At 45.7% G+C, this 23,666-nt stretch overlaps 1 protein-coding gene across 5 annotated transcripts in view; it reads left to right on the top strand.

Moving 5' to 3' along the window:
* FANCL (FA complementation group L) overlaps positions 1 to 23,666 on the top strand; it is a 1,272,502-nt gene that overhangs the window by 1,207,500 nt on the left and 41,336 nt on the right. For all 5 annotated transcript variants that reach the window (XM_069608050.1, XM_069608049.1, XM_069608048.1 and 2 more), the window contains one exon: positions 21,761 to 21,832. In XM_069608050.1, coding sequence (XP_069464151.1) covers positions 21,761 to 21,832 — 72 coding nt within the window. The remainder of the gene's footprint in view (positions 1 to 21,760; positions 21,833 to 23,666) is intronic.

Below are 23,666 nucleotides of genomic sequence, written 5' to 3' on the forward strand. Positions count from 1 at the left end.
CAGCAGAAGACTCTGTCGACCACTTTGTCAACATCCTTTGGGGCGACTGCTATGGCCGGTGGTACCGACCCTATGAGGTTGGTCCCTACAGCACAGAGAGTTTCCCTGCCTCTCCGGCACGACACAGTTACTGAGGCAGCGGCAAAGGCTGCAGACACCTCTGGGGGAGCACCGGCTCAGGCCCCGGTACACTACCCTCCCGCGGGAAAAAGAGGAGGCGGTGAAGCAGTACTCCAAGGCTTATGTTCAGCCAATGGACATCTCATCCTTGGATGCCGACGACCAAGCGCCCGTCCATACAGTCCACAAGTACGACGGTGGTGCAGGGCCTAGCACGCAATCATTCCCTCCACAGCCAAAGGACATACCCATGGACATCCTGTCAACTCTCCACACCCTAGTGATGAAGATCCAGCAGAGATTGCCCCCAGCACCAGCACCTGTTCTACCGCAGGCATCTGACCAGCCTCCGCGTAAGAAGAGGAAGCGCCATCCGACGCCGCCGCATCAGCCTCCACCACATCTGGACCCGACTCCACCAGCAGACCCAGATACACACAAGGACACTGGTACGGAGACGGCCACGGAATCCGAGGAAGATGAGGACTTCATCCCGGCAGATGACGAATCACTGCACCTGGACGCCCCTCATAGAGGCTCTCCGCCAGACGAGGTGGGATCATTCCACTCGATGGTCTCGGGGCCTGCGAGCTGTTCCAGCTGGTGCCAAAGGAAACCAAGAAGGAGGACTTCCTATATCAACGAGGAGAGTCCAATCGGAAGATTATCATGGCGGTACCTTTTTTGGACGACATTTGGGAGGAAGGCTTAGCCCTCATGAAGAAACCATGCATGGCTCCAACCAAACGAGACCGGTTGGAGAAGAAATACAGGGTGCCAGACTGCGCACCCAAGTACTTGTGGTCACAACCGTTGCCGGACTCGGTAGCGTCGGCCACCACAAGGAAACGTTCAGCCAACCCGGTCTACGCATCATCATTCCCCCCGGACAACAAGGGGAAGAAGATTGATACCATGGGGAAGAGAGTCATCTACACGGCAGCATCCACGATCAAGGCGGCTAATGCTCTGGCTATCTTGTCCTGATACGACCGGGAGTTTTGGTACAAGCTGGGCCCTATCCTGAAATTCCTCCCCAACAACAAGAAAATGGAGGCTCTCGCCCTCTTTCAGGAAGGGAAGGTGGCGCCTGACCATGCCATCACGATGGCAGTGGTAATCGCCGACACAGGCGTCCGACAGATGGGAAACAGAGTTTGCCTTCGTCGGTAGGGATGGTTGAAGGCCACAAACTTACGCCAAGACGTTCAAGCGAAAGTGATGAACATGTGGTTCGATGGCGAGAATCTGTTTGGGAAGGCGGTCGACGAATCCCTTCAAGCCATAAAGACAGGGACGGCACATCCCCTTGACATTCTGCAGCAGCATCGCTCCTCGTTTTTCGCTCCTCAAGGGGAAAATTGAGCAGATCATCCAAAGGATACTCCATGTCATAAGCAGAGGTCAGCGTTGCTGTCGTCCGCAGGGCAGGCCACCAAGCCCACCAAGACGTTGTGCCCCCACTCATGCACCCCAGTGGGAGGCCGGCTAATGAGGTTTCTCTGCGAGTGGAAGAAGATCACCACCGACAGATGGGTCTCACCCAGGTACACACCTTGGACTTCCAATGCAGATGCCCCCGTATTCTGCCGGTTCCCTGTCAGGAGCAGCACATCCCTCAGCTCCTGGAAGAAGTGCGAGCCATGTTACAGAAAGGGGCAATAAAGCTCATTCCCCAATGGCTCTGGGGCTCCGGAGTCTATTCCAGATACTTTCTGGTCAGAAAGAAGACTGGGGACGGGGGCGTTGGAGACCCACCCTGGACCTGCACCATCTAAACACGTAATTGAAATCTCAAAAATTCAGGATTGTCATGTTACAACATGTGCTCGGTCAACTAGAGGAAGGGGATTTCTTGACATCGTTGGACCTAGAGGATGCGTACTTCCATGTCCACATCCACAGGAAACATCAGAAGTTCTTACGGTGCATGGTACAGGGTCAACACTACCAGTTCAAGTTCCTACCTTTTGGCTTAAAGTCAGCCCCAAGGGAGTTCACAAAGTGCTTGGCCCCAGTGGCGGCCCACCTGTGTCTGCAGGGCATGCACATGTACCCGTACCTGGATGATTGGCTGTATGAGCCCGCTCCCAAGAAATGGCCAACAAGCACACGAAGGAGGCTGTCCGGTTACTGATGGAGCTGGAGTTCTGTGAACTGTCCGAAGTCCTGCTTAACGCCATCGCAGAACGCATTGTTCCTCTGTGCCAGACTTAACACAGTGGCTTGCCTGGCATCCCCATCGTAGGAGAGGCTAGCGGCCATTCAGGGGAAGGCACAGCAGCTACGGTTCACGCCATTAAGTCTTTGCTGGGCATGATGTCATCCTGCATTTACCTTGCCCGTCTCTGCAGTTTGCAGATGCGACCCCTACAGGAATTCTTGGATGCACGTTGGATACAGTTGTCTGGGAATTTTGCGGATAAGATCCCTCTGAACAAGGAATTCTGGCAGGCGATAGAGTGGTGGGGTGTATGCTCCCAGATCGCCAAGGGGCCGGGATTTCAAACCCTGCCATACTAGGAGCCGGTCACCACGGACACCTCTCTGTAAGGTTGGGGAGCTCACACCAGACATCTACACGCCAGAGGTCTGTGGCTTCCGGAGGAGAATGATCTGCACATCAACATTGTGGTGTTACGGGCAGTGTTCTGGGCCCTCAAGTCTTTCCTACTGTCTCTGAGAGGCAAGGTGGTGAGGATCTTCACGGACAACACCACTGTTAAGATGGATTTCTGGCCCGGTGGGCAGAGGTTCAGAAGGCCAACCTAGTTTCTTGGAACAGGGGAACCTTCTGGACAAGTCAGACCAATCAAGGTAACTTGGTGGCGGTCAAGACTAGGGGGGTCATTACGACCCTGGCGGTAGGGGGTTAATGGTGCCGGTAGAGCTGCCAGCGCCGTTCACCCCCTACCGCCTCATTAAGAGGTCCGCTCACGGGACCCGCTAAGGACGCCTGGTAAAACCAGACGTCCTTAGCGGGTCCTGCGAGCTGTCCAGCATGCTAACAAAGGGCCCGTCATTAACGGGCCCGTTGTTAGCATGCTCCCCATTCCCTTTGAGCCCTATGGAGGCTAGAATGGGAATGGGGATGCACAGGGTCTGGATTCCCTGAATGGGGAAATACCGGGCCCTCCAAGGTCGGAATGGCCCGGTATTTCCCATTCAGGAAGCCCGGACCGGTAACCGGTATGGGCGTAGCCATGCCGCTAAAAGCGGCATGGCTACCTCCATACTCGGAATGACCCCCTAGGTCTCGAGAGGGATGAGGGTGACTGAAAGACCTCAATGAGCACACAGAGTAAAGGACACTTACAAATCACTCCCAGTCAGGTGTAGATATATTAAAAACACAAATATGTTTATTTCAAGGCCTTTGAGTTTCAACACACAGATCAAATCACAGTAATATTATTTGCCAACACAATCCTATCTAAATACATATATACAAGACCATTGGGTCCAAAGGATTAATGCACTAAATGGGTACACAACCTAAAAGGGGGAGGAAACTGGCAGTGCAAATAGTCTTTAGCCCCTTCTACATCCAACACCCTCCTAACTAAGAGGCAGTCCAATTCCTAAGAAGAGTGGAGCCTAGTGCTCAAATGTACATGCAATGCTAGCGCATGCGTTAGTTCAAATGGGCAAAACTGGGTCTCTTCAAGGGTCTGTAGCAGCTCAGGAAGGTGGGTGAGGCGATGAACACGTTCCCACTATTCGAGGAGGGCCTCCACTTGAGGGCAGAGTCGATTCCAAGAGTTGGGAATAGTTCACTAGTTCGCACTAGCAGTGGAAAGGAGCGGGGCCCCAGTAGCCACTCATGCGTAAAAATGGATGGAGGCACTAGGGGCCACCGGCTAGGGTTGCGATTACTCACCGACCCCCGGCACACTCCGGACCAAACTTCGGCAGTCAAGTCCACTTTGGTTATAGGTTTGAGTGCAGTAATTTGACGGCTCTGCGGCTTTCAGTGGTGAAGATACAGTGATGATTCCCAAACGGAACAATGATGATTTTTCCACTCCTGATGGATGGATCAAGCCAGTTTCACTGCAGCAGGCTTCAGGGGCAAGAGGGGCACAAATGCAGCACACCTGCAAAGTTCGTCACCAATGCTGGGCGACACGGTAACCACGTATACTCTGGTTCTGGCGCACTCGTCTCACTTCAGACCTGGGAATGCCAAGTGTACAATATCCGGTGTGAGGGTGCCGTGAACACAGAGCTAGCGATGTACCAAGTTTCGAGGGCCTCCTCGAAACGGTGGCGGTATCAGGGCAAAGAGTCTGTGTAAGCTGGTCAGCCCACTGGTTGGCCCAGGGAGACTTCCGAGAAGGCTTCCTTGCAGGTTTTGATGAAGGTGTTGAGAATAGTTGGTCCCACTATTCCAATGGGTCGAAGCGTCTTCGCAGACCTTCTAGGATGACCAGATACCGAGGGGTCCCACGGGATGACAGCGTGCTCAGGGTGCCAAACCTTCCAGCAGGCCACCAGCGCTTCCTTGACTCGGCTTCTTAGTTTCAGGATACTTGGATCCTATTGTTCGTTTAGTGAGAACTCCAGAGATCGACATGGTATTGGTGTTCGGGGCCTTCTCTTATCCAGAATCTCCTTCGCACCAAAACAAAGAGGACCCAATGGGAGATCTGCTCCCATACATGTATACCATATGTGGACCAATCACGGACCATGGTTGTCCCAGGCATTCTCAGCACTCCAGACTCTCTGGCACCCGGGATGTGTATTGGAACCAGACATCCCAGTCCACATCCTGGAGGCACACAGACAAGGCATGCAGAAGCTTGCGAAAGCTTGGCGTTTTGCTGGATAATGCATGCCCAAATAAGGACTGACCCGGTTCGGCTCGACCTGGGGAAGGTGAAGGGGCAAGATGGCCAAAGGACAGGACAAAGAACCTCGTGGCTTGGCCATTTTGGAGACAGGCAAACTATTTGTGCCAAATGTGGTAATCACGGTTTACCTGGCAGGAAAGGGTTAAAAATATGCAAAATGATGAGCTGCCACCAGCCCTATCCAGGGCACATCTGCACTTCTCCTAAAAAATCCTTTGAGAGTATCTAGGGTCTTTGGAAATGACTAATAGTCCCAAGTGCACTGTACTGGAAGGTACATTTTACACTTGTTACATGTTACAGAAAAGTTGCAACATTGGAAAGGGCTAAGGGAAACAAAGTCTCCCAGGACGGACTGTCTTGAGGGCATGTCAGTTTCCCCATTAAAAGTGAGCGAAAAGCCCAGAGGAGTGCAACAGAAGGCTGGGCTCCTCTGGTAAAGTCAGGCTATGGTGTTTAACATCAGCAAACAGTTGGGGGGTACACAACTGGAGGGAAAATTACACATAAATGGGAATCTTTCCTAACACTAAGCTCACACCAGACGTCTACACGCCAGAGGTCTGAGGCTTCCGGAGGAGAATGATCTGCACATCAACATTGTGGAGTCACGGGCAGTTTTCTGGACCCTCAAGTCTTTCCTACCGTCTCTGAGAGGCAAGGTGGTGAGGATCTTCATGGATAACACCACCACCATGTTTTACATCAGAAAGCGAGGGGACACTTGATCCCTAGCGCTCTACAAGGAAGCTCGGGATTTGTGGCATTGGGCCACCGTCCTCGTACCGTTCCACCTTGCAGTCTTCAAGAACACCATCGCCGGATCCCTCAGCAGGGAGCTGCGCTCCTGCCACGAGTGGGAACTTTGTCAGGATCAGATGTACCTTCTGTTCGTCAAATGGGCCAGACCTCTGATTGATCTTTTTGCCACGGCAGCAAACTCAAAATGCCAGAAGTTTACCAGTAGATACCACTGACCGATGAACATGAGGGACACGTTCTCCTTCACGCGGGAAGGTCTGTTTCTGTACCCTTTTCCCCCCTGTTTCCTCTCCTGCTATGTGTGATCAACTGACTCAGACAGTGTCAGTGCAAGATGATACCCATCACCCCGGAGTGGCCGAGGCAGATTTGGTTTCCAGACCTACTTGGCCTTTCAGTGTTGGCTCCAGTGAAGTTGCCGGTATTTCCGGATCTGCTCACCAGGGAGGGAGACACGATCCTTCATCATGACCCAGGATCCCTGAACCTTAAGGCATTGCTCCTGCAGCCTTAGAGTTTGGAGGCTATGAGCTGCCAGTGGACTGCAGGGAGGTCCTCCCTAAAGCCAGGGCGTTGTCGAGGAGTTTCTCAGGGGCTTTTTCGATCTTTCCTTCAGGTAAAGGCGACTGCCCCAGCTTCGGAACTCAACGTGGTCCTGACGAGACTCATGGGGGCACCTTTCGAGTATGCATCAAGCCCACTCAAGTTTCTCTCATGGAAGGCAGCTTTCCTTGTGGTCATCACCTCAACCAGACGAGTGGGTGAGATCCAGGCCTTATCCTGCAAGCAGCTGTATCTGCCTTTCCACGAATCAAGGGTGGTACTGCGAGCGCACCCTACTTTCATGCCGAATGTTCAGTCGGAATTCCACCTCAACGTGCCTTTGGTGATGCCAGTTTTCTTCCCAAAACCTTTGTCGCCGGCGTAGAGGACCTTGCATTCGCTAGACGTTGCTCGTGCCTTGAAATTCTACGTGGCACGCACAAAGAATTTTCAGAAGACTTCTCAATTGTTTGTGATCTTTGGACCTGTGAATCATGGCAAGGCCTTGTCCAAAGCTTCCATTTCAGATTGGCTCTCCGGCTGCATCATGCACTGTCATCGGCTGGCGAACCGGCCTCTGCCGGGCCATCCGAGAGCCCACTCCACCAGTGCGATTGCAACGATGACTGAGTTTGTTTTGGTGTGCCCCTGCTAGACATCTGCAGGGCTGCAAAGTGGAGGTTCATGCATACCTTCACAAATTCTACAGGGAGGAGTCCAGAGTCGGCCAGGCAGTGCTACGCAACCTGTTTGCTTGAGGTGAGTCCGTTTCAGGAGTAAGTGTTAATTGCTTCTGTTGAGCCTTGCCACCTCCCGTGGTTGTGTAATGTTGTACTGCTGTGTATTCGTTATTCATGAGCATGTGAATCCATGCCAGGTCCCATGCTGGAGAAGGTTTAAGTTACCTGTAACTATTGTTCTCCAACATAGGTCTGGCATAGATTCACATACAAACCCTCCATTATTGGTCATACTGCCACTTTACGTGCTTACCAAATCTTAAGGTGGCTGCCAGAGTTAGGGCTTAGGGAGAGGTCTGTCATTGTATTTGTATTTTGTTTTTTATTTATTTGTAAAGCGCACCAAGCCCTGGGGCATCTGGGCGCATATCGTACTTAAGAATCGGTTACAACAGTTACAGAAATGCAAGGAGAACAGCAGAAATAGAATGATATACATAGTTCAAATATGCATGTTAGGGGTTGTATGTAGTGGTTGTCATTGGTTGAGGGCAGTATGACCCAGAGGACAGTGATTGTTTTAGAGGAGAAATACAGTTTTAAAGTGAAAGTGAAACTATCTTTCTTTTACCGAGAGTTCCCAGCCTGACGACTGGGAATATTCATAAGCTTGTGAATCCATGAGACCCATGCTGGAGAACAATAGTTATAGGTAAGTAATTTAAACCTTCTTTAGGTTTCCTCCGCCCTGTCATAAATACACAGTTCTACTTTTGATCTTTTACTTTCCCACAGTACACCACAGGTTTCCCTTTGTCTCTCGTTTCACATTCAATTTCTCACTTTATCACAATTCTGCACAGGCTTCCCTCTGCCTGGCTCAAGCCGGTCTTCTTTTCGTGGAGGTTCCCTTCCCCAGATTTTGTCTTGGGTGTCTTTTCACTGTCAAAGACTTTCAAAACTGCAAGGATTTTACATAGACCTCTGCATTAATACTTCTACCTCTCTTTACACAATTTCTACAATCCACAATGTTTCTCATCTGGTATCACCAATGCCTCTTGGTACTTGTAGTCTCTTGGCCTCTTTCAAAGTTCATATACATTGCCCTTTTGGCATATTCAGAGCTCACATACTTAGTTTTTCACATTTTGAACTTTCTTTCAGGATTGCGGTTACTTTCTTGCCTTTGATTCCTGTTGCAATATATTTCAACTTAAGACGTTTAACAGAGACTTTCAAAATGTGTGACTTACCCTCGGAGGGCCACTCTGTTACTTTGTATGCCTTTCCTTTTACAATTCAGCAATTGTCCTTTCCATTACGTGTTTTACCGGCACACGTGCAGCCTTCAATTTTTGCATTAGTTACTTTTGCTTTTAACACAAACTAGGCTTTTGTTGCCTTCGATAACTCACTGGTCATGTTAATTGGTCTTCTTTCATCAATAAAGTCTTTCCTCCCTCTAATCAGGAATTCAGTTGTGCGAGTCCTCACAGACAATACAACCACAATGTTTTATCTGCGCAAACAAGGCAGAATGCGGTCAAACACCCTGTCTCAAGAAGCGCAGACCATTAGGCACTGGGCCATTCACAACAACATTCTGTTAAAAGTATTCCACCTCCCGGGCTTACACAACAAACCAGCGGACACTCTCAGCAGGGATTTGTCACAGTCCCACGAATGGCAACTTCACAACAACCAAGTATCCAAAGTCTTCTCGACCTGGAGTCCTCCTCCTCCTTACCTATTCGCCACTCAGAGCAACAAGCAGTGCAAGAACTTTGCGAGCAGTATTCCAAATCCGACTTTCAAGGGGACGCATTCTCATTCCCATGGAATGTCATGTTCGCTTTTGCATTCCCTCCATTCCCTCACATTGGAAAAATAATCCAGACAATACGCAAATATCAATGCACCATTCTGGCCCAGACAAACCTGGTTCTCTGACCTCCTTCAACTGATGGCGGACAATCCCATCCATCTAGGATCTCACACAAATGTCCTATCACAGAACGACGGTGTGATTCTACATCACGACCCGGACTTCCTCAAATTAACAGTGTGGTTCCTGATCACGCCGAATTTGACCACTTAAACATCCTGCAAGATTGCCAGAGCATTCTAGATGCAGCTATGGCTCCATCCACTAACATTTCCTACAACCACAAATGGACAAGGGTCTGTACATGGTGTGTGCAGCAGCCCATCCTTCAACCACTGGCCATAAAACCTCAACAGGTTCTTTTGTACCTTCTCAAATTGGTAAAAGAAGGTCCAGCGATCTCCTCTATAAAGGTACACTTGGCTGCAATCTTTAGATTAACAAGGAAGATGATCACCTCTTCTCTACAGCGACAGGCTACTCAAACACGTCCTAAAGGCACTCTTTTGTACGTATCCTCGAAAGAAAAGAATTCCAGCGGTATGGAGCCTAAATCTGGTCCTGGCCGGTCTCATGAAAAATCCTTTGAAACCTCTATCAACAGCACACATAAAGTTTATGAGCTGGAAAGTGGCATTCTTAATCACCGTTACATCCTCCAGACTGGTTTCGGAACTACAAGCTTTAGTGGTAGACCTTCCGAATCTCCAATTCGCGAAGGACAAAGTAATCCTTTCCACCATTCCTCACTTCATCCCAAAAGTGCCATTGAAATTTCACAAGAATGCAACCATAACCCTGCCTACATTCTTTCAAAACACCACTTCCCCAGCCGAGAGAGCCCTACACTATCTGGACGTGAAAATGGCGTTAAAATATTGTCTGGACCAGACAAAATCATTTAGAGCAACAAAACAGCTCTTTGTCGCCATTGGCCCCCCAAACAAGGGAAAGCCATCACAAAACAATGCATCGCAAGGTGGATATCCTCAGCGATTTCCTTCTGCCACACAAAGGCCAACAGGCCTCTGCAAACTGCGGCTAGGGCACATTCTACAAGGGCCACAGCCGCCTCAGCAGCTCTGCTCCAGAGTGACCATTAAAGACATTTTCCAGGCGGCACCATGGGCAGTGCCTCACACTTTTTCCAGGCACTACGGCCTACAACAGCATCACGCAGAAGACGTGCAGATGGGTCGTTCAATCCTTCAATTGCTGTTCCAGTAAGGTAAGCCCTGCAGCTTCCGGGGTAGTTTCTTGTACTTAAGTATGTGAGCGCAGAAAAATGCAAACGTTTCTAATCTTAGTTTGCCTGGTTTATCTCCTCCTAACATGTATACTGCTATAAAATCAATTTAAAGCATGTGAATCCATGAAAAATCCAATGCTGGAGAAGGGAGTAGTTTCTTACCTGTAACACCATTTCTTCAGCGTTGGTATCTTTCATGGATTCACATGCACCCTCCAGGCAAACATCCTCTACAGGGGATTATCCTCCAGCTAGAGTGAAAGCTGCTGGGGCGGAGCTATACAAACGATGTCATATTAGTGGGGACCAAAAGCACACAAACCAAATTTGATGGGACACTCAAGGTGTCAAGTTTTCCATAGGAAAATTACCAAATCAAAGTAACCGTTCTAATCTACGTTTACATTGTTTATCTCCTCCTAACATGTATACTGCTATAAAATCTATATACAGCATGTGAATCAATGAAAGATACCAATGCTGGAGAAATGGAGTTACAGGTAAAAAACAACTATAGACTGCTTGTTGCTGTTATTGGGCCTGGTCTAGATGTCTTCTTACAATTTCTCACTCTGCTGGCGTGTGGGACTTACATTTTTGTATGGTTTGGGAAATTGGTAACAGGGGTTTCCTCTCCTCCCAGGTCTGGTCCCAGGGTATCATTATGTCCCAATTCTTCCTTTCAGTCTCTACCTGCTTTCTTGAGATCAGTTTTAAAGTCTGGTTAAAATGGTCTACAAGATTCAGTCTGTGGATGATACATGGACGTCCTTAGGGTCTTGATATTTAGAATCGCCTACATCTCTTGAATCAAGTGGGACCTTGATCCGTAAGGATTTCTTTTGGGAACCCTACTTTAGAGAGGAAGGGTAGCACATGTTTAAAGATTTGTTGCATAGTATTAAGTAGAGGAAAGGCTTCCGGATGGCAAGTGGCCTCGCCCAGGATTACGAGGATGAAGCGATTCCCCAGTTTTTAGTTTTCTATGGACCCTACCATTGCGAATGGTGCCGGTGCATCCCACCTCCCCATTCCCATTGAGCCCTACAAGGTTCATTCCGGTGCCCGCGAATGGGCAATTACCCGGTTCGGCAGGGCCGTAATGACCCGGTAATTGCCCAATTGCGGGCGCCGTACATTTTCGGAAGTTTGGCGGCAGCCTGCTGGTTTTACCGGCAAGGCTACCGCCAAACGTATGCTTGTATGCTTTCCCTGCTTTATTTGGATGTCAATAAAGCTGTGTTTTGCCTTGCACTGTGTCTGTCTCCATCATTGAGTCTGGCTCCAGAACTCGGTGTAATTTTGGCACTTTCGAGGCCGTCTTAACAGATGGTAGAAGATGTAATGGTTTGCTAGAGTCCTCGGATTTTCGAGGGCTCCCTGCCGTGGCCCGAAGACTACTGATATGACCTGTGGAGAGCATTATTACACGCAATAGAGGTTGACAGGAGTCCCCTTGGAGAAAGATCCTGTCTGGTCATCGGAGGACACTCCGTAGGGCAGACGGCAGCTGGCAGTTGAGGGAGACTGGATACCGAAAGCCCACAGCTGATCCACAGATGTAAGTATGACATATGCCTAGAAAAACGGGGGAGGGGATTGTTTTGTATATTGGGGGATTGTGATGAGATAAAGAGATACGAGATGAAGAGATATTTTCTGACAAAGGTCGGGAAAGATCACGTTGTAGACTCGTTACGGGGTACTAATACAGGAAGGATTACCCCTCCAGGAGTTGAGAAGATGGCCATAGTGTATTTATTTGTATTGTAGTTGCTGGTGTCAGCCTTAAAAGTTAACCTTTTTGTGTATATTGTGGGGGACATGAAGTTGTGGTGTGGGCTGAGAAGTGTGATCCGATGTTGGAGCAGCGAGGTGGGGCTGCTCAGGGCTTGAGTGGCAGGTGTGGTGTCACTCGGAAGGTTTGGAGGGAACAGTGAGGTGGGGCTGCTTGGAGCACAAGTGGCATTTGTGGTGCCGCTCTGACATATAAGGTTACGCAGGAGGAGTCGTTTTGAGTAAGAGAAGTATTGTTGGGAAAAAGTGTGAAAGGGAGGAAAAGGAGGGTGGATGAGGATTGAAATAAATTGAGCTAAGTATTGGTAAGTTGAACTGTGAGGTGTTATCATGGGAGACACTCCCATCATTCACCTATGCAAAGTGTTACACCGGTACAAGTACAAAGTCCTTAAGTACTGCGCTCAGTAGGTGCGGGACACTGCAGGCAAAATGTTTATGCCCCGGTCACAGGAAGGCAGTCATTCCAGAGCAGTACTGCAACACATGTCAAACTGTGGAAAATGTATGGGAAAGAGATGGATGGAGCCACCACTGACAGCATGGAAGCTTAATCAGCATGACGAAGGGGGCGCAGCACCCAAGGCTCCTCCTTTCCAAAGCAGTGATCCATCTTCAGAAGCACGGGTATTAGAAGAGGCACGGTACACTAATCCCACATATGTGCTACCAGCATACAGTAGTGAAGACATTATAAGTGAGGAATGAATCAACAAGCAAAGACCAGTGTCCAAACATGTGGAATATGAGGAGCGCCACAATTTACAGGCAAAACTGACAGAAGCTGAGGAGAAGGTTGAGGTTGAAAAGAGAGAGAAAGAGAGAGAGAGAGAGAGAGAGAGAGGGGGAAAGGCAGGTGTGTGGAGGTCAGTAATGCAAGGCAGGACTCTGCTTGTAGATTTCTAAAAATAGGCCATTTTACTAAAGAAAATATAATGAAATAATACCTTGCTTGCCCTACTCTACATAGACATTCCCTACCTAGTCTATATATTAAGGGAACATCCTCTAGCATGGGTAAACTGGCAGCCATTCTAAACAACCAATATAGAAAGAAAATTATATAGCAACACAATATAATAAACAATATAAACACAATGGGCCTCATTACACGGTAGGCGGTAAACCATGGCGCTATTAGCGCCATGGTTCATGCCGGTAAAATACCAGCACCGCCTTGGTGGAAAGGGGAATTACCGCCCCATTCCAAGGTTGGCGGGGCGGTAATTCCCCCTTCCACCATTGCCCTTCCCCCATTCCCATTTTTGCCCCATAGGGCTCTATGGGAATGGGGAAGGCGCTAATTACGGTACCGCAAATTGCGGTACCGTAATTAGCTCCACTGGTCCCTTTGCGGGTTGGTTTTTAACGCCTGCAAAAAGCAGGCGTTAAATTCCCCAACCCGCAAAGGGACCTCGTAGTAAGGCGGTAAGGATTTACCGGTACCGGTAAAATACCGGTACCGGTAAACCCTTACCGCCTACCGTGTAATGAAAGGAAAGGTTTTCCACCAGTTCTTGAAAGTTAAAAGTCAAAACAAGTTCATCAAACACAAATCCACTGGTAGCCACTCTTTATCCTTGGATGAAAAGATCCACGTCCATGTTCCAAGAAGGAAAACGTAGCGCCAATGTTAATCCTGGATATGATGATCACTGGTTTCTACTTCTAGGTAAATTGCCACAGTTCAAAGTGTGATATTCTTCAAATGTGCATAATAATCACTTCTTGACAACTCCTTCTGTTACAACTTTACATTGGGTATATTGGTCAGTATGTTCTGCCGCTTCTACTTCCAACAACCACACTTTACTGTTGGTGCTATGAGAACAGTCACCTTTGTTCCATTGCACAATACTGCTTCAACCACTTCAATGTGGGATCTACTGACAATTGTATATACCACCACAGTTCAAGTGTAACTATTACTGCTTCACTATTTAAGCAATAGTTAATGCCCCGGGGCCCATAGTTACCTGAAGTGGTAATGCCCCCCTGCGAGGGGCCTATTACTATTAGTACACCGGCCCGTAAGAACGGGGTACTAAAAGCATTTTTTTTTCTGTTCCGAAACGCTCTGGGGTTTTCGGAACAGAAAAAAAAAGAAATGTCAAAAAATGGCCGCCGGGGAAAGGAACATTTTCATGGCAGCCATTGAAAATAAGTGTGAAAAAGTAAACAAACAAAATGGCCGCCATGGAAAAGAGAGAAGGGACTATGTGTAATACCTTCTTCCATTCCATGACTGGCTGTTGCGGATCGGGAGCGGACACGCTGGGGAAAGAAGTGTTTCCATGGTGTCCGCTCCCGAAAATGGACAGTATAGAAGGTATGTGGGGTGGGGAGGGAATTCTGTAGCCGGGGGGCAACACTTACCTCGATCCCCGGCGGGGGAAGATGGCATCCTCCAGCCGTGTGGTGGCCCGGAGCGGGGTATTACCCTGTTCCGAACCTCCTCATTGGCTGAGTGGCTGCCACTCCCCCCGCTCCCCACTGGGGACAGAAGAGAAGGAACGTTGTGGGGGTGAGGGATTCCCAGGTCAGGTAATGTCTGCACCGCAGCAAATCAAATGCGTGTTTACAAAACACGTGACCCCACGCTGGGTACTAATTATGACTTATTAGGTAGATTTTCACCAGATACTCAACCTCTTCAGGTAGGCAAGGCACTCTTCCTTTTAATGGCTCTCTTAAAGGGGGCAGCCTCTTTGCCTCTTCAGTCGCTCTAACTACCACAAGAACAATCTGCTTCTGCTCACAGGACTCTTTTTTTTCTAGCTTCAGCAATTTGTTGCACCACAGGCTATTACTACTGCTTGTCTCTGGAGGATAGCTCAGGGGCAATGTGCTCGACTTGGAAGCAAGACGACACAGAGCACCACAGGTTCGATCCCTGGGACCGCCCTTAGAAACCTGTGGGTATTAAGTGTGTTATAAATAACCTATCATATCATATCCGGATATTCTTTACAAGCATTTGTTTCCCCTTCCCCAGCTTTGCATACTTCATACCACCAGGTGTCTGCCCAAGTAGTTACCCAAAAGCTTCTGTGCCGCTTTCTTAGCTCCAGATAATAATGGGGTACTTGCTTCTTATGCCACCTAACTGATAACACATTTTTTGCAGAAAGGAGGAGTCCAGAAGATTTACAAAAGTGCCAAAATATTTTATTATACAAATGTTGAATAAATCAAGAATGACTCCAAGAACAACAATGTAATGCAGGAAAATCACAAACCATTATCTCTTACACTTGGTTGAGACTCTTCACAGGGGCCGCCACCCAAGAACAAGTAAATGGGCTGTGTTCGTACTGGTAGAGAGTTTCCCAGACCCCCCTCTGTTTTGCATACCAAGTAGCTTTGGGTCTCACCCTAAGTTACCAGGGGAATCCAGACGTGGACCCCTTGCTCACTGTTCTTAGAGGGGTGAAGCTTCACCTCACTGATGATGCCCAACAAGGTTGAAACATGTGTATGGGGTTGCTGTGGTACTCTTGTTCAGAGGCGAATTGCCTAGCATTTCGGTGCTGGACTGCCCTTGGGCAGGACAAAGACTGATATGTGGGGACATTTCTTCTCTGTGAAAAGAACAGAGAGCTAAAGACTTGGTTGAGACTCTCCCAGGGGCCATACACCCAAGAACAAGTCAATGGGCTGTGTTCGTACTGGTAGAGAGTTTCCCAGACCCCCCTCTGTTTTGCATACCAAGTAACTTTGGGTCTCACCCTAAGTTACCAGGGGAATCCAGACGTGGACCCCTTGCTCACTGTTCTTAGAGGGGTGAAGCTTCACCTCACTGATGATGCCCAACAAGGTTGAAACACGTGTATGGGGTTGCTGTGGTACTCTTGCTCAGAGGAGAATTGCCTAGCATTTCGGTGCTGGACTGCCCTTGGGCAGGACAAAGACTGATATGTGGGGAAATGTCTTCTCTGTGAAAAGAACAGTGAGCTAAAGACTTGGTTGAGACTCTCCCAGGGGCCATCCACCCAAGAACAAGTCAATGGGCTGTGTTCGCACTGGTAGAGAGTTTCCCAGACCCCCCTCTGTTTTGCATTATCTCTTACATCCACACTAGGCATAAAGCCTCAATCTGAACAAGCGTAACTATGCCTTCATTCATTCATCACATTCGCACACATACAAATTATAATTTTAAAAAATCATTGCAATTAATAACAATTGTTCTTCTCTCCTTCGAGCGGATATTAATTCATTTTCATAATCCCATTTCCAGGCTTTTGCAACAAGACCATCCAGTTTCGACGTATTGACTGCAGTTTAGCCACGTCTTAATCAGGGAACACACATTGTCCTAAAACATAACTATATAAATTAGATCATAATCTTGCAGAGGGCATATATACCTACAAACATTTTTACCACATGGGTTCCATTTATATACCTTAATCCATGCGCTCGGGAACATCTAGTGTATTACAGGGGTGCCTGGGAAAACCTAAGGTGCCATAGAGACTAAGTCATGGCCATCAAGCAATCACACCACTAGCGGTGGACCCAACACCACATCCCATTGTGTAAGCTCACCTATTTTGGTGAAAGAATTTGAAGGAGGGTTCAGTTACCCGTTGTGAAGGCCTTCTGCTTGCGATCTAGGATATGTCGCTGAGGTAGTAGATCTAATGCGACCTAGACAGAAAATGCCAACATTGGTGTTTCACAATATATAGCAATGTGTGGTATTTGGAATTATAGCATTTCTCAAGGGACTCGCCATAGATTCTGACTTTCTGGCATGTGTGTTTACAATTTACACAGAAGCCATGACTGCTGCTCCTGACTCAACCTGCATAGCCAAACAATGCAAGCAGTATAAGGTTAATGTGGGGGCATTTAGAGATGTACCAGGTCACATATCTGAAATGGTAAAGTAAACTTGTTGATTATTTGATTGACTTGATAAATGTCTATTATATTTTATTGGTGGGTTTATTGGTAGGGTCATTGTGGCCCACTCATTCAGCATGAGCGCTGCTTACAGGTCACGCGACTTTAAATACTATCCGGCTGCGCAATCATAAAATACGGGGCTCATCATTCATTCATTGTAAACCCTCAGTGGAGTCATGTACGGCAGTACTTGATTTTCAACGGGTATAAAAGCTCATTGTAATCTGGACAGCAAAATTACATGCCTAGCAGTTCTCAGTGTTCTACTTAAAAACACACTTGCAATATGGGCTGCTCGATGGCGACTTAGTGGCAGCACAAGTATACACAGCGGAATTTCAGCTGCTCAATTATGGCACAATTCTATACTGCAGGACTTAACAGAAAACATTTTGACAGTCATGAACAACACTTACCGAATGCTATGGACATCCCATATTGCTGCAACAGTCCTTCCTGCCTACCAGTTCTCACTGTTTGCCGCGCATGGTCTGTATTTTTAAGACAGTCACGTATGGGTCATGTGATCCAGTGTTAGGTTGCGGCATCGCGTCTCTCCGGCATGGGGGAACAGAAGACGGGTGCTTTTAAAGAAATACACCCGTTATTATGGCAGCTATGTTATAAAGCCACAGCTTCCAATAATGTACATGGTGGTGAGCCATGTTTTGATGCCAGAACAATTTGTATACACAAGGCTCTTGAAAGGTGCTTATTATTATTACCAATGCCTTATATTTTAATGTATACATTTGTAATGCATAATGTTTAAGTCTCATCTGGCCATATTGCAGTTTCACTATTCTATCTTACACAAGGATCCATTTAGAACAACAAATCAGGGCCCAGTTTTGAATCTGGCGGGCAACCTTTTGGAGGAAGGGGCGGTCAACGTGGCCGCATAATGTTCCAGCAAGGTCGGGCAAAACAGAACATGCACAATGTCCAAACACAGCACTCCGACCAGCGGGAATTCCAGACTGGCAACAGGGCATACCGTTGGTAAATGTACCCTTACCAGTTTTTAATCTGTTTCAACGTAAATTGACAAATACAGAACTATCAATATTACAAGGCCTTTCATTTGTACTCACACAAACTCTGAGTGCCATGCAATTGACCTTTAAGATAAACCAATTCTTGCGCAAAGTGAGACTAAAAACCTTCTTTTCCAACAAGGACATTGATCTTGAACGGGACACCACTGGCCTTGCTGTATTATCCACTTTCACTCCAAATGCCTCGGATGTTCCACCGTAAGTAATGACATTTGAAAAACTGGTCCTTCAAGATCTTGACAAAATTGTCTCCTCTTACCATCATGCTTTCTATCCTAATTTAGCTCTTGATGAGTTCAAGGTCATTGAGACACTGGCCTGAGATCAGTCAATAGTGATACAAGCTACTGACAAAGGCGGAGGGATCGTGGTGACCGATGAAAAATAAAGTATGGCCAAGAGATCTATAGACAGTTGGCCATTCCTGGCCACTATCTTAAACTCAGTAAAAACCCGTCAGAATCCATCACGTTAAAAATAGTAAGATTGAGTAAAAAGAGTGCTGAAGAGGGGTCTATATCAAAAAAAGAATGAGTTTACCAACTACTCAACTGATCGAATTCCCCTCTTCTATATACTTCCAAAGATTCATAAAGATACTCAAAATCCATCGGGACCGCCCATTGTGTCCGGGTGTGGCTCCATTCTCGAGCCACTGTATTTGTATTTGTATTTATTAGGTTTATATAGCGCTTTACACCAAAGCGCTTTACAATACAACAACAAGAATACATAGTAAACAAGAAGCATAAAGTTACAAAGACATGAAACAAACCATCAAAAACAGTTTGTAGATCAATTGACCAGTTCTAAAGGAGGAATTGATAAGAGGAAGAATACAGAGATAACTGCAGGAGGGAAGGGAAGAAGAAGGGAAGTAGAAAGGAGGATAGAGATAAAGGAGGGATATAATAGGAGAATGAGGGAAGTTAGGGCGGGGGGTGAAGAAAGAAAGATTTCAAGGAGGCACGGTAAGAGGAAATGGAAATGGAACGGATGGAGAGAGGTAGGGAGTTCCAGTGATGGGGGCTAGAAGCTGAAAGGAATGGAAACGAGAGGAAGCACAAGGGGAAGGAGGTACTGCGAGTAGGAAGAGATCTGCGGATCTGAGGGAGTGAGAAGGAGCGTAGAGAGAAAGGAGAGAGGAAAGGTAGGGGGGAGCTAGCCCATGAAGAGATTTAAAAACTAGTCAGCGAAGGTTAAATTTAAGTTGGGAGTGAAAGGGAAGCTAGCCAAGAAAAGAAAGGGAGGAGGAAATGGAATCAAGAGGTGAAAGAAGACAGAGGGTACGGATAGCAGAGTGGTAAAGGGATTTGAGGGGAGCAAGGTGAGAGGCAGGAAGTCCAAAGAGGAGAGAGGAACAGTAGAAAAGTCGGGAGAAAATGAGGGAAGATACTAGGATTTAGTAGCATGGAAGGTGAGGGAGGAGCAGATTTTGCGAACATTGAATAGGTGAAAGCGGCAGGCGCTGTACAGATATATTGATTTTTGTACTCGAGCCAATTACCATGATGACCCCAACTTTTTTGTTAGACTCTAGCAACGTCATCAGTAGAGTGGAAGGTTTAGCATTTGATCCATCAAAACAACTTCTAGTCACTATGGATATAGAGGCATTATATACCAATACTGCTAAAGAAGAAGCAGTACGCAGCATAGAGACCATGCTAAATAGATGCCCAATACCCCACAAAGTTTCAACTGATTTTATGTCTGCATTTGCAGGGTTAGTGTTGAAAAATTGTTTCTTCATGTTTAAGGATAATTATTTTTAACAGTGTAAAGGTACAGCTATGGGTTGCACTTTTGGCCATCATTTTTATAGCTTTGATTGAAGAACAGCGGATCCTTAATGAAACATATCCCTTTCCCCAATCAATTATTTTATATCTTTGCTATATTTACGATATCTTTATTATTTGGGCTGATAATGTTGAGAACTTAAGTCAATTTATGGAGTGGATGAATAAGATCAACTTGACCTACACTTCATACATGACTCCCACTGAGAATATCCTTTTTGGACTTTTTTATAAAGAAGGGAGCCTCCAGATAGAATTATTCAGTAAAGTTACTGAGAGAAACGCCTCTATACATTTTGGTAGCAAACATCCCAAAACTGTATGGTGCAATTTACTGTATGGCATGTTTTTGCGTTTGCATCCAAGTTGCACAGCCATTTCCAAATTCAATGCTCACGCAGCTATACTACAGACACGATTGGTGGAACAGGGATACCTGAAAAAATTGTTCCGTCACTGCAGGAAAAAGCTAAGATTCACAGATCGAGACAGTTTGTTTTCTCCTAAAATGAATGCCACCTCAACAGATCGGTTGGTCTGCTCAACCACGTTTTGCCAGCATAGTAAGGCAATCCAGGGAACAATCTAAAAAAACTGGAGAGTTTTGAGTACAGTCGGAATCAAGATGGACAAACCTTTGGCTGCTTTCAAAGAAGCAACAACTTAAAACAGAAACTTACAAAGGCATGCCGTCTATTTGTCAGAAGAGCAATGACCTTTAATGTCCATCAAACTCAAGTGATTGGACACTACCCTTGCACCTCATGCGTTGCATGTAGGTACTCAATGAAAATACAATCTTTTGAGCATGAGGGCAAGGTGTGGCAATTACATACTCCAATGACCTGTAAAAGTAGTAATGTGGTGTATGCTGTTGTATCCCCATGTACATTGAGGTCATTGTATATCCTAAAGATATGTTTGGTGTCCTTCCTTTCTACATTTATCCAACTTTAATGGAATACTGTTCAAATTTGTAATTCTTAATGCGTTTTAAAATTATAAACTAAAGAAGTTGTGTTCCTTCCACATTTTAAGCTGGATACAGGCAATACTAATGCAAGCAGGTTACCATTTGTGTTACACAGACGACCACTCCCTATAGTTTTAGCATTTGCTATAACTTTTAATAAGTCTCACGGGCAGAACGTTCACTGTGATGGAATATACGTCGATAGACCCTTATTCAGCCATGGACAATATGTGCATTGTCAAGATCTCGTTCAAAAACGGGCATAAAGATTGAAAGTTCTGAAAAATGTAAAAATATTGTTTGGAAAGAAGTGCTGTAAATGAAGATGATCCCAAGTAGATCCTGTGTTTTCTTTTTTTCCATGTTCTGTTACTTAACAAATAAACCAAATAACCAAAGGGGGCCAGGGGTGGTGCAAATGACGCGGGCACTGGGGGGGGCGAGTGAAGCAAGCCCTTGGTGGAATAGTCGTACGAGGCGACCAAACCTCGGAGTTCAATGTGCAGCAGTTGCCGGGGGGAGGGTGGAGTTGAGCGCCCAAGGCACCAGTGGGGCGGCACGCCCCTAGTTTATTTATCAAATTTGGAGAAAACCATGTTCTCAATTTTTAGGGTGTTTGTAACATTGTGTTCCTGCTCTTGGGAGAATGATTGTGCCTTGTTTTGATATCAGCAAACCAAAACAGCATGTGCATTACAGGACATAAATGTAACTCAGTAGACTTTTTATTGGTTGCAGGAGCAATCCTTTTTATAGAAAAGTGTAAGTATACGTAATTCATTCATTTCATAAACAAATCATAGCTTCTTATTCTTTTCTGAACGTCTGCTTTACCCATGTGCTTTCATTCACTGTTAAAACAAAAGGCTCTTGGGTCATAGTTTAATTGAGGCCTTATCAAAGTTCCATTCATTGAGGAGATTAAGTGGTAAAGCACTTTTTTAATTGGACTCCCTATTGACGCCCTATAACATGACTTGTGCATGTCAATCACAATGAATGTATAGTGCAATGTTAGCTGGTTTGGATATTATCACTGTTTCTCTTCTTTCTTCTGCAGTGATTGTAATATTTGGACATTTCAGCAAACATAATTTGTAATGCTTCTTTCCCAACAGTGGTTGAGAGGTCTTCCTTCAAGCAGGCAGAGCTTCAATGTCATCTTTGGTGAATGCCCATACTGTAGCAAGGTAAGGACAAGAGGGAAGATGCTGATGAATATTGATGGACAACAAAGTGAAGGTTTTGCAATATCTTAGACAATATTGAGCTTTTTCAAGAATGCATAATTAAAAGTATTAGGCAGAATTAAATGTGTGGTGCAAAATAACTAAACATGTTTATTTAATTCCCATGGCATGCCATTAATACATTTTTTAATGCAGTGAGCCAGCTAACCTCTCATAAAGCAACTAACTCTTAAGCAGAGTAATATTGTGTGATACATTTTAGAAAATGTGATTACATGTACCCTTAAGAGAGCACAGTTAACTGCCTTATAGCATTTAATACCAATAGTAATAAAAACACTATACTCAGAATTAGACATTTTTGTATCATCCCCATTTTTTTTAACTTTATTTGTTCAATGGTCATATATCAAGCACAGTCTATTGCAATAACATAATCTTGGTATCAAGCACATTTATATTTAAACAGCAACATTGACATTTACAAGTGTGCAATATCAGAATGCCCAATGTGTTCTGTTTCAGAGTTAGTTTCCATTAAATACAGTCTGAATGGAGCCCAAATGTGTTTAGGGCAGCATGCTGGAGATGCCCCTAAAACAAATCTCTCTACATATTCCTTGACACAGGTTAATTCACGCAGCCAGTCCGCAAAGCTAGGTGCATACTTAGATTTCCAGTGTTTTAAAATGAATCTTTTCACGACTGCACAAGCAACATCAAAAAATCTTCTCGTAGTCTCAGGTTTTCTCAATATACCCAAACAGGTATTTAAGAGGGGCTAGGGAAGGTGGGATATTCACCATCAATAAACAGAAAAAATATGTCCAGAGAAAGAAATATTTAGAGTGCTGTATCAAAATTTATTTAAAGTGATACAAAATTGAAAAAATGGTGACTAAATCACACATTATTAAACACTAATCACTTAAACATAGCAAAACAGCAGCTACAATATGCCTAAAATAGGCTAAAACATCATCACACATACTTGCCATTCATGGTGCAACATTCAAACACAACTCATCATACAGTGACAAACATCCAAAATGCTAAAAGACAAGAAAACCATACTAAAAACATATGGGGAAAAGGAATTCATAACTGTTCCCCACAATAACAAACATTATTATCGTGTTCCAAAGCAGGGTGGATCAAACAAGAACAAAGCACAAAGATCGCATCCCTTTGTTCTTGTTTGATCCACCCTGACAATAGATTGTCAATTGATTCTATTGCTTATGAACACAATAATAATGTTTGTTATTGTGGGGAACAGTTATGAATTCTTTTTCCCCATATGTTTTAGTATGGTTTTCTTGTCTTTTAGCATTTTGGATGTTTGTCACTGTATGATGAGTTGAGTTTGAATGTTGCACCATGAATGGCAAGTATGTGTGATGATGTTTTAGCCTATTTTAGGCATATTGTAGCTGCTGTTTTGCTATCTTTAAGTGATTAGTGTTTAATAATTTGTGATTTAGTCACCATTTTTTCAATTTTGTATCACTCTAAATAAATTTTGATACAGCACTATAAATATTTCTTTCTCTGGACATATGTTTTCTGTTTATTGATGACATTATAATACTCTGGTCCAGAGGCTAGAGTTTTCCTGCTCCTTTCAGTTTTTTGGGATATTCACCATGTCATCCATGACCTTGGGGTCATCTTCGACTCCACACTCTCCTTCTCTCCTCACATCTCTGACTCTCTAAGAAGTCACACTACCAGCTGCACCTCCTAAGAGGTATTATTCCTTTCCTCTCCTTCCCCCAGAAGCTCACTGTCTCCAGAGCTCTGGTTCTCTCTAAGCTGTACTATTGCAACAGCC

This window comes from Ambystoma mexicanum, chromosome 4q, assembly GCF_040938575.1.
Source record: "Ambystoma mexicanum isolate Mex_15411 chromosome 4q, UKY_AmexF1_1, whole genome shotgun sequence".
NCBI lineage: Eukaryota > Metazoa > Chordata > Amphibia > Caudata > Ambystomatidae > Ambystoma > Ambystoma mexicanum.